Source organism: Ursus americanus, chromosome 12, assembly GCF_024610735.1.
Source record: "Ursus americanus isolate L20-20 chromosome 12, mUrsAme1.1.p, whole genome shotgun sequence".
Classification (NCBI taxonomy): Eukaryota; Metazoa; Chordata; class Mammalia; order Carnivora; family Ursidae; genus Ursus; species Ursus americanus.
Genome location: NC_142138.1, coordinates 36,600,196 through 36,615,161, shown reverse-complemented (window position 1 = coordinate 36,615,161; position 14,966 = coordinate 36,600,196). Strand labels below are relative to the sequence as shown.

The following is a 14,966-nucleotide window of genomic DNA, read 5'->3' as shown; positions in this document are numbered from 1 at the left end:
GCTGCGTCAAGGCCCCGATGGAGATATTATATTATATATGGTATATACAGTATATCATTCTAAAATCTGGAAAATTCATGTATTCTGAAATACATTTGGCTTCAAGGATTGCATGTAACCTGTGATCATGATTGTTTCTGGTGTTCTGTTATAAGAACCATGTGGTCTATGAATATAAATTTTATAATTATGACTTTTAGCCTTTAACTTTTTCTCTTAGATTACCTATAGTCATAATATATTGATGAAATATTATTAAATTATAATTAATGGTTCCAACATCCTTGAAACAAACAATTATTGGTAATGTGGCCAGCCAAATTCTCATATCACATGTTTTTAAGAAATATTTGACTGGTTTCACATATTATTTATAGAGATTAATGATGAATTTCAAATTAACATGAGCCATGGAAATAGTTTCCTAGCATGTGAGTATAATGGCTCTTTATGGGATGTCTTGGGATACTAAGATCATAGTTGCATCTGTATTCAGCTCTTTAGGTGAGGCTTTTATGACCATCTTCCACCTTCCCACCTCAGTCTGGGAGAGAACATTTTTCAACGTAGGATGCATTGTTACAGTATTGCTTCTCGTGTAGCATATATAAATTATTAACCACAGAACACTTTAGTGAGAGATGTTAATATTAACTTGTTTGTAAAGTATAATTTTTTAACTGTCATTTGTAGGTATTTATTACCAGGAAGTACACAATTCTTCATGAGAACACCAGCCTACACCTTGAAATACAGTTCACCTGGAATGACTCGCTCCAATGTTTTGTTTACATCCCGATATGGCCATTTGTGAAACAGAAAGGAAGATTGCCATGGATTATGCATAATAGCAATTCATTTTTTTCCCTTCAATTTAAACATGCAAAGAAAGTGACCATTAAGTGCTGTTTTATGTATATATGACATATATGTGTGAAAATATATACACGTGCACTCAAATAACACATATATATTTATTATAATATATGAAAGAAGAATTAGCAGAAAACTGGATATAAGACTTAACCTTTCTGGAAATGTAATAAACCATGTTAAATTGTTTACACAAATATGTGAATGTCTAGAATTTGCTAGGTTTATAATTAATACCTTCCTACTAGAAATGTTATTTTTGCTGCAGAGTATATAAAACAGAATTGATCTTGAAGATCCCATTTCAATGTTAAATTATTTTCTAGATAACACTTCTTTTGACTTGAAAAAGCATTAATAGTATAATACCTTATTAATTCTCTTATATATAGTAGCCATTTCAAATGAAAAACAAAGCGAGAAGCCTGGTGTTGCTTGATGATAGGATTAAATGTGAAACGGGTTTATCATTACTATAGCACAGTGCAGAGTACTATAAAAATCTCAACCTGATTTTCCCAATATTTTTATTCCTCTGTGTGGAAATTTAGCTACTTGTGATAATGTACATTTTCAGTAAGGCTTTAGTAAGATCATACAGTGACCTAAAATGGAAGACAATCCAGTGAGTTAAAAGTAAACAAAACGTGAACTAGCTTTTATTTTCTACTTTTCATTGGGAGTCACATAAAGGAACAGAACATGATGGTAATAATAAAATCTTTCCATCTGATTTTCATATTTCATACCACTCACTTTTATTTGAAAGTATATCTCCAATGGGTACATATGGTCAAATACAATTTCTTCTGTTCTTCAGAAGTAGAAGAGTTGACATTTCAAACTCATTTTGGTGTGATAGGATAATGTCTCACACTTATTTGGTAAGTCTCTTAATGTTGAGACCAACTTACATTGTAAAGTCTAATATAGAGTTTCACACTGCAGCATCGAAAATAATCTAATTATTGCAAATAGAAGATTCTGATTACTAGATATTATTAGTCATGGATGTACCCTCGAGAATTTTCTAAAATCAAAATAGAGGATGAAGTTTTCTTTGTGTCTGAAGTTATTATGCATACATTTCATAGCAATTTACTTCCTTTTCTTGCTTATAGTTTCAAAAACAATGAGTGAGCTTTCAGCTTTCTATAAAAATATAAACAGCACTATCATTGACATGGAAATCCTTAGAAATTACAATATTCATCTTTCAGCAGTTTGTTTAAACTTCTCCCAACAGTCTTATTTTCTCATAGATGCTAATTATAGGCAAAATTTAGGAATGTTTTACCTTTTATTATCCTAGAAACTACTTCCAATAAATCAAGAAATGGCCTCAAAGCAGGAGAACCAAGAGAAGCAAACTGTCCTAGTTTAATTTGCAAAAAAGGATAATTGGCAACCTAAAGTTGTAAGTTAGATATATTTTGCTTTTAAAGCCACATTCTGAGGCTGTGATAGGCTAAAACATGTCTTCCCTTAAATTATCACTACTTGATTCTTTATGACTACTTAACATCCGTATTCCAATAGATACTTTTCCTTGCTAAATGCATCCCAAAGAAGAATTTGTTACTGTCTTTGGGGAAAAAGAGGATAAGGATGTCAGGATAAAGGAAATTACAGTGTAACTCTGAGTGTTTGTGACTCCATTTTGTGAATTCTCAAATATATTACAGATTTCTTAGAATAAATAATGCAAAAATTGGAATATTACAAGATTATTGTAAGAGTGATAAGCAAGTAGGTCTTTTCATGAAGTATTTTAAATAATTTTTCTTTTAAGTTCATGATCTATCCATGAATGATACATAATTTCAAGTGTCTGGTATTTGATATCTATCCAGTTTGTTGGTCACTCACTTGTATTAATTTAAATCAAAATGGTTATTTAGTATGCTAGAGTGGGTGCTTTGGGACTTCTGTCTTTAGTGATAAAAGAGTGAAATTTTCATTTAAAACAAAAAAGAAGAATGTTCAACATGGGGATGAACCCTCTCCCCCTAGAAAACACACACACACGCACACACACACACACACACACACACACTCTTGAAGAACCTTTGAAAAATAAGTTAAAATGTGTGAAACTACCCAACTAATTAATGAACAAATTTCATTTCTCTAGCTACTTACATCTGGCTTTTTTTGAGCACTAGAATTTTCTTGCTCACATTTGCATATTTATACTGATCTAGTTTGATGTGATAAAGTTGTGAATAAAAGCCATGTGCTCATTATTTATATATATTACCTGGTGTGCTGTAGACTATGGTTGCTATAGTGCTTATTCCCTAATGAGAAACTAAGAAGAGAAGATTCAGTAGTAAACCATGAAAGTCTCTTGAGGCCATAGAAATGTTTTAGAGGTATAAAATATTCCTTAGTTTTTATTATAATTTTTTTATTTGTAAGGTGAAAACATATCAATATAAGTGATAGTACGGGTCTGATTCTCTCTTCCAGAAGAGAAAGTAACTTTACTTGAAAAACTTCAGAAGTTATTCAATATTACCAGGAATTTTAATAGGGAATTTGGTTTACTTAAGATTAAAGTGTATTTTTATTCTGTTATAAAAAAAAACCCATATCCCTACTCATTCTGTAAATCTAAGATTGGAATGCTTTCCAGAACTGTATATGATTGCAGTGATTTCCAGAATTATATAAAAAGCAACCTTTGTTTTAAATCTCATCTATGAACATGGTATGAGATGGCAGATTTGTTTTCACTTTAATTATCCAGCATTGTAATTAGTTACCATTTATGTAATCTGTTGAAGGAACTGTTGTGATTCATATTATGTTTATTTTTACTAGCAACAAATTTTATTTTACTAGCATTTCATTTACCTTGCATGTATAAAAACGAAGTTATAACAGGATCAAATATGGAAATAACCTCTGCCAGATGCAAAGATTTATACAGATTTTTTCATATGTCTAAATTAGGTCTGAATACACAAAAATAGCCTACTAATTCCTCCTCCCTAAAACTAAAATGAACCAAACTCAGACAAGCAAACAAACAAAACCCCCCCGCAACTTTCTTTTAAGGAATATTTACAGACAACTGGATGATAGAGGCTTCTAGACATCAAGGACTCCATTCTAATTCTCTTTTTAATTTGGAAAACATATGAGTGTAGAATTTTGTTATCTAACTTGAAATTTCACATTTTAATATAAATTAATCCAAATGCTTTCATCTTTAGCATGTCAAAGCCATTCTATGTAAAAATTCTTTTTAAATCTAAACATACACATATTTGGCCTTTTCAAATGTACCAAAAAATTGATAGTTGCATAAACTCTATTATTTCTAGGTTTCTGCAAAGCACTGATTCATTCTTAAATGTGTTTTCTTTAAAAAATAATAGCAATTACCTCGAGAAGAGTGACAGAAAATACCTTCCTTTTCTGTTCTGTAATGCTAATTTACATTTTGAGTCTTAGGTTACCTGGTTCTAAGGGTTAAGCAATAAAAAGTGTAACTTCAGTTAGTTGTGTTGCTGTAATCTAATGATTTTGAAAATTGGCTTTGCTCTTTAAATTGAGAAATTTATGTTTTCAAGTTCTGAATTAGTTATCTAAATATTTTGGGTTAATACTATTTACAAATAAATAAAAAATTTGGAAATATATTCATGATCAAAATTTTATTCCTTACACTGCTTTTTCTTTCTTCCTTTTTTCCTTCCTTCACATCCTCCTCCTCTTCTTCACTTTAACCTTTGAAGTTTTGACCTTTGATCAACAAAGTCCAGAAAGGATAAATCCTGCCTTTTAAATGTTGGTTTTTCCTTGCGTTTTATGGTGGTGTATTTTTACCTCAACAACAATAAAACTTAGATAAAATGTGTTATTAGATCAAGTTCAGTGTGTCTGCTGAGACTTTTAGGAACCAAGTTTCTATGCCTAAAAACATTAATTGTCTAGACTATTTGAACCAAGATACATGGCTACAAATAACAGTCTAACAACCCAAAAGTCGTATATGAAAACTTACTGCACTCTTTGAGATTGCTGCCCTTCTCTTGGTGATTTTTTGCCTTGTCATAAGTGGGTATATGGTATATTAAAGAAAAACTATTCAGGTACCATATTTTGTATTAACTGGGCTGTATTGTCTCAGAAGGGCTACATAAAACTTTTATTTTATCCCCACCACTAACTTGAAAACTATTGGTAAAGTCATTGCTCAATAGACTAATATTTTTTAAATTAATAAGAAGACTTACCTTGCAAAGTAATCAGATAATGCTGATATTTTTCTTTCAAAGTTTAACAATGGCAGTTCTTGGTCCTGAGCTGGTTGGTTCGTATAATTACTACTGTACATGCTACAATATCAACTCTTTATAGATTTGTTGAAGATTCTGGGTTTCAAGATTAGCTTGAAAGCAATACATTTGCTACCATGAATCATGACTCAAATTATCCCCATGTGTTTACTACCTGTATATGAATGCAAATGTTGTTATAGAAAATATGCTTGAAATGTCAACACAATGTGCAATTAATATTGCATTGTCATGCTTCAGCATGTGATATCTGTATGGTGAAGTTATTTCAATTACTATAATAAAAAATGTTTAACATAAGAAAGCAACAACATGTCATCAAATGGTTATTTCTGTCTTACACACACACACACACACAGACACACAGACACACACACACATACTTTTTAGTAGTAGAGGAGATTGGTTCTAATTAAGCTTTCAGGTGATGAAATATGTTTTCACAGTAATTTTCTTCTGCTGTGCAGACAGCAATAGCACTATGGGGATAACTTTCACTGCTATTAAAGTCAGGTTGAGTAAACAAAATTGGTGTCAATTTTTCTCCTAGTTAGCTGAAAGGCAGACCTTTTTAAAATTTAGAAATGACACTTTTATCTCTCTCTAGATTCACTGACTATAACAACAGTATTACTAATCTGAATAGAATTATGTCAGTATCTTAGTTATGACTTTCATTTTTCATAGAAATTTATAGTTTTATCATTGTTAAACATCATACTATGCCTCAGTAAGAAGCATATCCTAGTCTCATTGCTGTTCATACCATTGTTTTTTAAGATGTTTCTATAGAAAGAAGTGAAAATATTCTTCCTTTAAAGAAAGGAAGTACTTTGGTTAAAAGTCTTTTCATGCGGTAGTAACATTAATGCCATGTATGACTTAGTTTTTGGAATTCACAACCACATAGTATGAATATTGACTTTTAAAAATATGTATTTTTAAAATTTGCCATTATTTTTATAAGGTTAAAGTATTCTATGAATGCTTTGAAAGTTAATTTTTTGACTTTTTTTCAGTGACAGATAAAGATGAAATCAATGTGGGTAGTTTGGTATCTCCCTATTTTATAAAATAATTTGTAAGATATATATGTGTGTGTGTATATAAATAATTCGTAAGATGTGTGTGTATACACACACACATATACACATATGTATATATTTCATTCAATTAAATGACTGGAAATCTTTTTTACATAAATAAATCATCCTGAAATAATTTCAAGTGTAGAAAACTTCATATAGTGCCTTAAAACAAAATTAACACTTAGCTCTTTTGCAGAGAGGAAGATAATAATAATTTTAAATTAATTTGGAGAAAGTTAGCTCCTAATGATTATTCACGTATGTCTAGAACATGGTGGCAGCAATGCCCAGGCCCATGATCAGGTAGATTTGTAAAGCATTAGATGTAAAAATTGGGATGTGTTTCTCTTCTTTCAGGACCTCTCTGAGTCTTTAGTATCTCAAGATCTGGAGAGAGTCTTCAGCAAGAGACTAGAATGTACATCAGTTTCTTAACTAATTTCACTATGGTACCTTTAATTGAAATTCATCTCCCAGGACTAGTCTTCTATTGACCAAACTTGGGAAAACACAAACTGAACCAATTCATTTATTAATAAAGTAATCAAGGTATTTAATCATTTATCAAATATGCACTGGTGGTATAATTATGAATACTGACAAATATAGTGCAGGAATTTACTTGCACTTGTCAGTCGAGAATTTGGACATTTCCAGAGGAATATTTGAACCAGGGTTTCAAGAGGGCTGGTTTGACCTAGGAATAATGGTCCTAGATAAGTTGCCTTAATGGTAAAAATGAGCTCTATTTGACATTTGCAACATAATGGTGATATGCAAAATGACCTAAAATGCTTTCGAATGTGGTGAGAATGGGGTCCAAGCTCTATGAAAATGTATTAATGATTTATTGGGTCTAACATGATAAAAGTTTGTCTTTAATGAGAATTTATTGTCACCCGCCAGCAGATAAAAGTTTTGTATAACACATAGTATATCTAGAAGCACTTACCATTTGAAAGTATCTTCTTAGACAAACAAAAGGGCCTGTTGGCTTACAACAAATTTCCTTCAAAGCTGGAATTTATTAGAAGTTTGTTGTATTATTTATGAGAGAGAAAATTTATTGAGACAATTTTCCCCCCATGTTTAGGTTTTCCTTAAGCAATATGTTAGACCCTTTGGAAGCTTTAAGAAGTTTCATCTCGCTCAGTCCTGTTTTGTCCCACGTGAGATACTACCCAGTTAATCTCCCTCTTAAAAATGTAGCACATATATGACTATTCAGTGTATCTACAGAGTTATATACTGAATGGTACTATGATGGCTTAACCTGAACTATTGTATATAGTTATCAAAAATGTTGAAATTTTGACTTAGAAGGTAGTGTCTTGACTGTTGTACAGAAATGACACCATTTTTATATATAACAAGCCAGCCTTCAATATTTGATATAGTAACAAAAACATACAGTAAGAAAGAGAAAATTCCAAATCTTGTCCGAAGAACAGGTGGAAACAGACACAAGCCCTTTAAGTACAAAAATTGACACTGTTGTGACAAAAACTTGCAAAGATAATTCAAAACTGCATAAATTTAGCCAAGCTCTGTTCTATTATAGATATGCTGTTGCTAGTGTTAGAATAAATAACTCTAAAAAGGTCAAGGAACATAATAAAATTCATTTTTAAGCCTGCAGTATTCTGTTAGCGGTAAAAATATATCTGTGTATTTGTAATATATCTGATTTAGGGAAAAATATATGACTTCGCGTATATGAAAAATCGAGAGTATGTAAACCTTAATACAATCTAAGAAAATACCATTCAGCATATCACTTCATTTTCATTAAAATGATGAAAATGTGAATTCAGAAAATCACTTAGTCCTTAGGCTAAAAATAGGTAGATCATCAAAACCTAATATCATTTTAGCTCAAATTGGTATTTATTCAGTAAATGTTCTACATCGTAATGTGAAAAGCACAAAGGAAAACTCAAATTTGGGGAAGAAACTGAAGGGATTTTTAAAATAAGCAACTTCAGCTAATTCCATTATGTTTTTGATTCATCTCAAACTGAAGCAATAGACTTGTCATAAAACATTTAGTACAAATAACGAATAAGTAGATTCCTCAGAAATTAGCTTAATTTTGTGTTTTAGCCTCAGGCTCTCAGCCAAAGATTACTTATAATTTACTTTTGAATTCATTTTTTCTGACCATTTCTAAGTTTCTCCATTTCATCTCATTCGGTTCCACTTTCCCCATGTGAAACATTGCATATAGCTCATTTTAAGAATAATAATCATTGCCCATTTTGGTGGTTTTAACTAAAATACTGAGTTCTTATCATTAGTGTATGGAAAGAGTAAAGGCAGATCCCATTTCTGCATTATTATTAACACTTTTGGTTTGAGATATAGATATAGATATATATATATATATTTTTTAAACCAGTTTGGCTCACAGTCCTAGTCTCCTATTTCTCTGGGCATCAGGTACATGTTTATAATGTCTCTAAAGTTCTGTGCTGCTCAGAATCTCTTGAGATCCTATGTCCTGGAAAACCATGAGAAGCCCACTTCTAGACCTGAAATATTCTAATATTGATCTCGCTTCTCCCTGTACGTGCTAGAAATTTCCACAGCAAAGTTTCCAGAGCTGACCTAGGTAATTAATATTTAAATGGGGATTACAGATTTCTAAAAGACTCCATAGCATCATTAACACCTCGCCAAGTAACCCTAAGGCTTTGGGGAAATGAAATGAAGCTCCTCACAAGGACTGGAGTCTCTACTATTCTCCGTAGTCGATGATGTGTAAACTACTTTGTTACTTACTTCTCTTATGTAGTAGAAAATACAGTGGAATAGGAAGCAGATGATGTGAGTTCCAGCCCTGGTTCTGCTGTGACCTACCTGCGTGGGAGAGTCTTCATTTCCTAAAAATAATAGCAACTTTGTCTATTTGTTGTGAGGAAACAAAACAAAACTTTGTTTTGTTGTGAGGAAAATAGCAAGCACTAGTTTTTGTAGCAAAATATTGCAATTTCCCCATTGTATATAAAAAATGTCTCACCAATGATCCGAAGACTCTACTTTGTGATTCTAAATCTGGTGGGGTCTCATTGGGCCTCAGGTTCTACAAGGATGGGACTAAGGAAACTTGTTACCAGGTGGTAATCATCTTCATTCAATAAAAACCTTTTGTAGACCCACGAAATTCACTCTCAGAATCACAAAGTAAGCTATTTACACAGCCTAGAATGTTAGATCAAACAAAACCAAAACCCCTAGATTTTGTTATTCCCAGTAAACTAAGATGCTAATGAAAAGAGTGAGCTCTGATGCCAGATGACCTGGGTGTCAATGACTCTGGGCCTCAGTTTCTTCATGGTAGAGCAGGGGTTTCTCCATAGTGTTGAAGGGAATTAATTGGGATATTTTATGTAGAGTTGTGAGCCTGGCATGGGCCTCCCAATAAATATTTGTTGTTGTTATTTTTATTTTCACATGACTTTCTCTACTGTCTCCCGAGAAACATAATTCTGTTGATATATTTTAGGATTAAGAGCCCCTAAAGCCAGTCTGGTATTCTGGACCATGCTCCAGGTTCTCCCATCACCCATTTTCTAGCCTTGCTCTCCACCTTGTTCTTCCTCTTACAGCATGTCAGTTTGGGACAAGGGGACAATGTAGTTGTTCAATTCCTAAAAAGTTCCTCTAACTATTGGATCTCTGTGTAAACACTGAGTTGAAGGGTGAATTGAACAATCTGTAAAGAAGAGTCGTATTTGTTCTTAGGACATTGTAATTATAAGCATTATAGAATTACCACACACACCACACACCTTCTTCTGAAATAAGAAGGTATAGAGAAAAATCATAATAAATGAAAGATTTTTATTGACTCCTCCTGGTTTTGTTCAACAGGGAGTGATGAGTGTTAACACCACAAACAACAACAGGCCTCCTACCTGCCAGACACCACTGAACTGAGCTCTGGGATATGAAGAGCTCATGTTCTGGGTGGGAAGATACATAATCACTCCCTACATTGAATATTAATGCAATGGAGATATGAGGGGGCCGTGGGAGTATAGCAGAAATTATGAGTATGCTGTATAGGAGACCTGGAGCCAGTGTCACAAAAGAGCATTTGAGCTGGGTCTTATTATGTGAGCAGGATTTCAACATATGGGATTAAAAAGGGGGGCGGTGCCAAACACAGGGGACATCAGAGGTGAGAAGGCCTGACTCACTCAGGGAACAGAGAAACTCAGCATGCCTAAACATGGGTTGGGGTGTTGAAGGAAGGAGAGGCAGGTTGGGGCCAAATCACAAAATCCTTAGATTCCACTCTTAGCAGTTTGAATTTTACCCTTTACACAGTGGAATCAATTACCATTTTTTAATATCAAGTAATGAACAGTTGGGGTCCGCATGTTATGGTGTTGCCTATGTTGGCCTTGTGGAGAGGGAGGAAGACGGGCCTTGCGGGCAGGAAAGTAGGACACTGTGACTGGAGTGCAGGCAGGTTAGGACAAGGGCCCGACCTTAGGTGGGATGGCCATAATCCAGATTTAAGAGACATTTCTGAGGAATAATCCTTAAGAATTTTTGATCTATTTTGTATGAGGAATGAAGAAGAACAATCAAGGAATTATCTAAACATGTTTTCATTGTTGTGAAAAAATTTATTTCGTGTAAAAAATGATTGTGTGTTTAATATGCAGGCTAAAGTTGTTCCTTTCAAGCCTGCTTACCTTGGCTATGGCATGTAATTTCATTTTGACAAACATGTATCGAGTATCAACTCTGTGTCAGGGACTATGCTAAATACCAGAGAAACAAATTATTATTAATAAGATAACATCCTCACTTTCCAGGAGCTCAAATTCTAGTACAGGAAAAAATCACCTAAACAAATCATTATAATGAAATGTAATAATGATAAATAGCAGAGTTATATGTAAAGAATTGTATAACACATTCCACTGCTGTTAGCACCGAGCACCTCTAGTAATATGAGGGCCTAGCTCTGGCTCCCAGGTGGAATGGCCCTTCCAGGCATCGGTATAATGACTAATACAGAAAGCAGAATGGATGTTGAATATTATAGGCTATCGAGAGGCAAGAAACAACTCAAGATGAACTTTCTCTTCAGAAAGGACTCCTGGACTTTCTACAGTTTTATCTTTAACCCAAACGATGAAAGGTATGTAGTGGAGCACCTAAGAGGCAGGATTCAGGAGACGAAGTGCAGGATTTGAATCTCAGCCCCACCGCTTCCTACTGGTCTGCTCTTGAGTAAGTTCCTTTCACCCTGTTTCTCATTTTCCTTACCTGTAGAATGGGGATAACAGTGATAGTAACCATAGGGTGGTTATGAAGATTGATTTGTGCATTTCTGAAGACATCAATGAGATGAAGTCTTTTTTTCATTTTCTCTGATGAACAGCCTGTAAAATAACTGTACCAGAAGTCAGGATTTTATTTTATTAAATAAGAAGATTACTGATTTGGTGCAGTTTTTAAAAAAATTATCATTCTATTACATGGTTTCACAATAGATCCCGATGATATGTTGTATTTAGAACTGATTCTCATATATCTTCCATTTAATGACTCGTAACATTGAAAATTGCACTCCCATTGACTGTTCTTTGCAGTATGATAGCTCTTTCTTTCTATGTTACTGATACGATGATCTTCCTGTCCTTCTGTCAATAATATTAGAAACAATCTTACATCACTAAATATATTTCCATTCAGAGGTTTTAATGATAAAGAGACAAGTCTTGCTGCTTTAACGATTAGATCTTCTCTAACATCTTTTCATCTAAAATTTGTTATTGGTTTTCATCATGAAGAAATACATGGAAAGATTAATTTAAATGGCACTATTGTTGCCCTCGATGTCTGGTACTGTTTATCAATAGCTCAGCTGTGCTGTCACTGTTAGTGACATTGTTGGAGCCACTTAACTGAACTATCGCTCAATTAGTCTCTTTCCATTATTTATATGTAATCATTAATTAATTAATATTATATTCTTTTCAATAAAATAAAAACCTTGAGGTATAACATCTTCAAGTGGGTCCCGGGGGCAGACAGAACTGGCATAATAATCAGTCAAACCTCGCCTTGGTCTTGCCCCCCACACAGTGAGCTGGGCCTCATACAGACTCAGGCTGCGAGGCCGTGCGTGATGAGCTCATTTCCGGTGCCTCTGACATATGGGAGCTGCACGAGACTCTGGTACCTTAGGAGTTCTGATTTCCTGTCTTACAGAGAGGACACCCTGCTCTGAGGTTTAAACAGCTTAACAATGGTTTCTTGAATTTATTTCTCTAAATGTACGAGTAAGCCTTCCAAGGGAGAGCAATATTGAAAAGTCTGAGTCTTACTTCCCAAAGGTGAGTGTAACCCAGGGAGCACACCAAGGGCTTGGCTTATGGAACATCATTTTCAAGACTTCGTCAAACAAACTTTGGCTTGTATCTTTTATGCCTTCGTTTATGCCATTGAACTTCCATTTTATTCAGTCTCATATTAAAAATACAAAAGCATACAAGACACTCTCTCACTTTGGTTGAGTGTGGCATTTTGATAAGTTAAAAATTTCCCAAAGGTTACCCAGCTCTGTTTGACCATTGTAGACATCTGTTTAAAAATATGATTGGAGTGCTTCTCTGAAAAGACTCTTGATTTGGAGGAAGGAACATGATGGAATAGTCTTGTAAATAGTTTCTATTCTGACAACAAAGTGCCATATATCGTTGGATTTCTAAGTGGATTAAGGAGGGGAAAAGATGCCCTTTTGTTTCAAGATACTACACTAAACTTGGTAGTATCTTCGCTTATACAATGGGTAACATGTAATGACTTCTGAGAGGTCCTTTATTCAGTATTCACATTCATTGCAATTAGGAAAATTTCCTAATTCGATATCAATTGTCATTGATCAAAGGCCAAGGTTTTCCTGGCATGCTCTTTCACATTTTGGAATTTCTAGTGGAGTGCTGGTAAATGTTTAACTGTGAGACCCCCCCCCAAACACACACACACACACACACACACACACACACACACACACTCTCACACACACACACAAACAAAACTCTAATTTCTAGTGTTTGCCAATTTCTGTAGTGTAAACACTCCCGCCGCGACAGATGTCAACTATCAACACTGTCACTAACCAGGTAACTGGGAAGTATGAGCACCGTCAGCTCTCGCAAGGAGGTACCTGTTGGCTCCAGTAAACCACTGGTTCTGATTCTAAAATTGGTCATCACCCAAGTGTTTTTTAAACATTTGAACCTTCTGCCACTACTTGTGTCTATCCACTAAATTTTCTTTTCAAATGGACTGTGGTTTGTTGCCGCAAACACGTTCAATCAGTCGAGCACTTACAAGACCGCGATTATTTGTACCTTCTTCCAGGGACCCCAGTTTCAAGGCTCACGGAGCATTTCTCACGTAGTTAGTACCCTCCGAGTCGTTCTCTTTGCTACTTTATTACAAAACGAAACTTCCTGTGAGTCCGTAAATGAAAACGTTTGAGTGTGTGCTCTAACTGGCTTTTAATTCATGTCAATTTAGAAACTTAGAATTATTTAAAGAGTTCTAGCTGTTCGAAGGTTAGCAATTAGCACTTTAATTTGTGCAAATGGCACTGAAAAATGCTGTATCAAAACAGACTGTTTCTCTTAGCAAGAAAACCTTTAAAAAAAAGTTTAAAAATCAGTGGTAATCAATTGGAACAGTACTACTTTTTCACCAAGAGAGAGCAACATAAGCACACTTTACAAAAATACATTTCCATGGTCATTTTACACCGTGAGTGGTGGCAGCGTGTCTGTGCTTTATTTAGGAACCTATCACTTTACCGGCCTCTGAACTCGTGGACAAGGTGCAGTGATTAGTTAGGAAAATGGCAGCTGATGATGCATTCTGTAAGGATCATGCTTTTATTTTCAGGTGTTTTTTTTATGCACAATGTGTTTCAGCTTAATGATTTCGCTCATCATCCATGTGTATGAGTTTCTGAATATTGGCACTGTTTTTCCTGTCAGAAATGGTTTTCAACAGGATCTATTTTCTCCAACTGGTATAATGAAGTTAAGTAAAACTGCAAGAGTTTTAAATGTATGAGTGGTGGATTTTTAATTTTCTTATTGTTTTAACAAAATCAAGGCGCAGAGTATCTAACTTTAAGAAAACTGGTATGTCTGGAAATTGTCTTTCGGAAGACGTTAGCACTATGAAGTATACTCACTGCTCTCGGTATAAACAACTAACATTTGACCATAAAACAGAAATGTGAAGATTTCACCAATAAAGTATGTACTTTCAAAGAATTCATTATGATTAACTTCAAAATTTTTGCTAGATTTGTGGCTTAAAATCTTACCTTAAATATTTTAGGGACACTATTTCCTCTCCAAGTTTTCATACTTCCGTAAAACATGGTGTCTTTGGGTTGCAGTAACTAAATATTAAACTTATATTGCTTCCATATAACAGCAGGAGTACCTGCAAAACATATCAGTTAAAACTCGATAAGGCCATACCTTAAAAATGCCAGGGACAAATGATTTATTATACTTATTAAATTCATGTTTTATGGATCTTTAGATACTTGTCAACCTCTGGGGGGTCATTTACCAGGGTGAGGGCAGAAAAAGGAAAAAAAAAAACCCAAGGTCATGGTGACAAATAAATGTATTAATTCTGTGCTTTTAGGAAA

The 14,966-nt window shown here is 34.1% G+C and overlaps 1 protein-coding gene across 6 annotated transcripts in view; it reads left to right on the top strand.

The window, feature by feature from the left end:
* The window catches only part of TTLL7 (tubulin tyrosine ligase like 7), a 196,314-nt gene extending 190,820 nt beyond the window's left edge, over positions 1-5,494 (top strand). For 4 of the 6 annotated variants that reach the window (XM_087866046.1, XM_087866051.1, XM_045801920.2 and 1 more), the window contains one exon: positions 694-5,494. In XM_087866046.1, the coding sequence (XP_087722172.1) occupies positions 694-814 (121 nt within the window). In that variant the 3' untranslated portion in view covers positions 815-5,494. The remainder of the gene's footprint in view (positions 1-693) is intronic. The other 2 variants (XR_015726274.1, XR_015726275.1) reach the window with 2 other exon arrangements.
* The last annotated feature ends 9,472 nt before the right edge of the window (positions 5,495-14,966 follow it).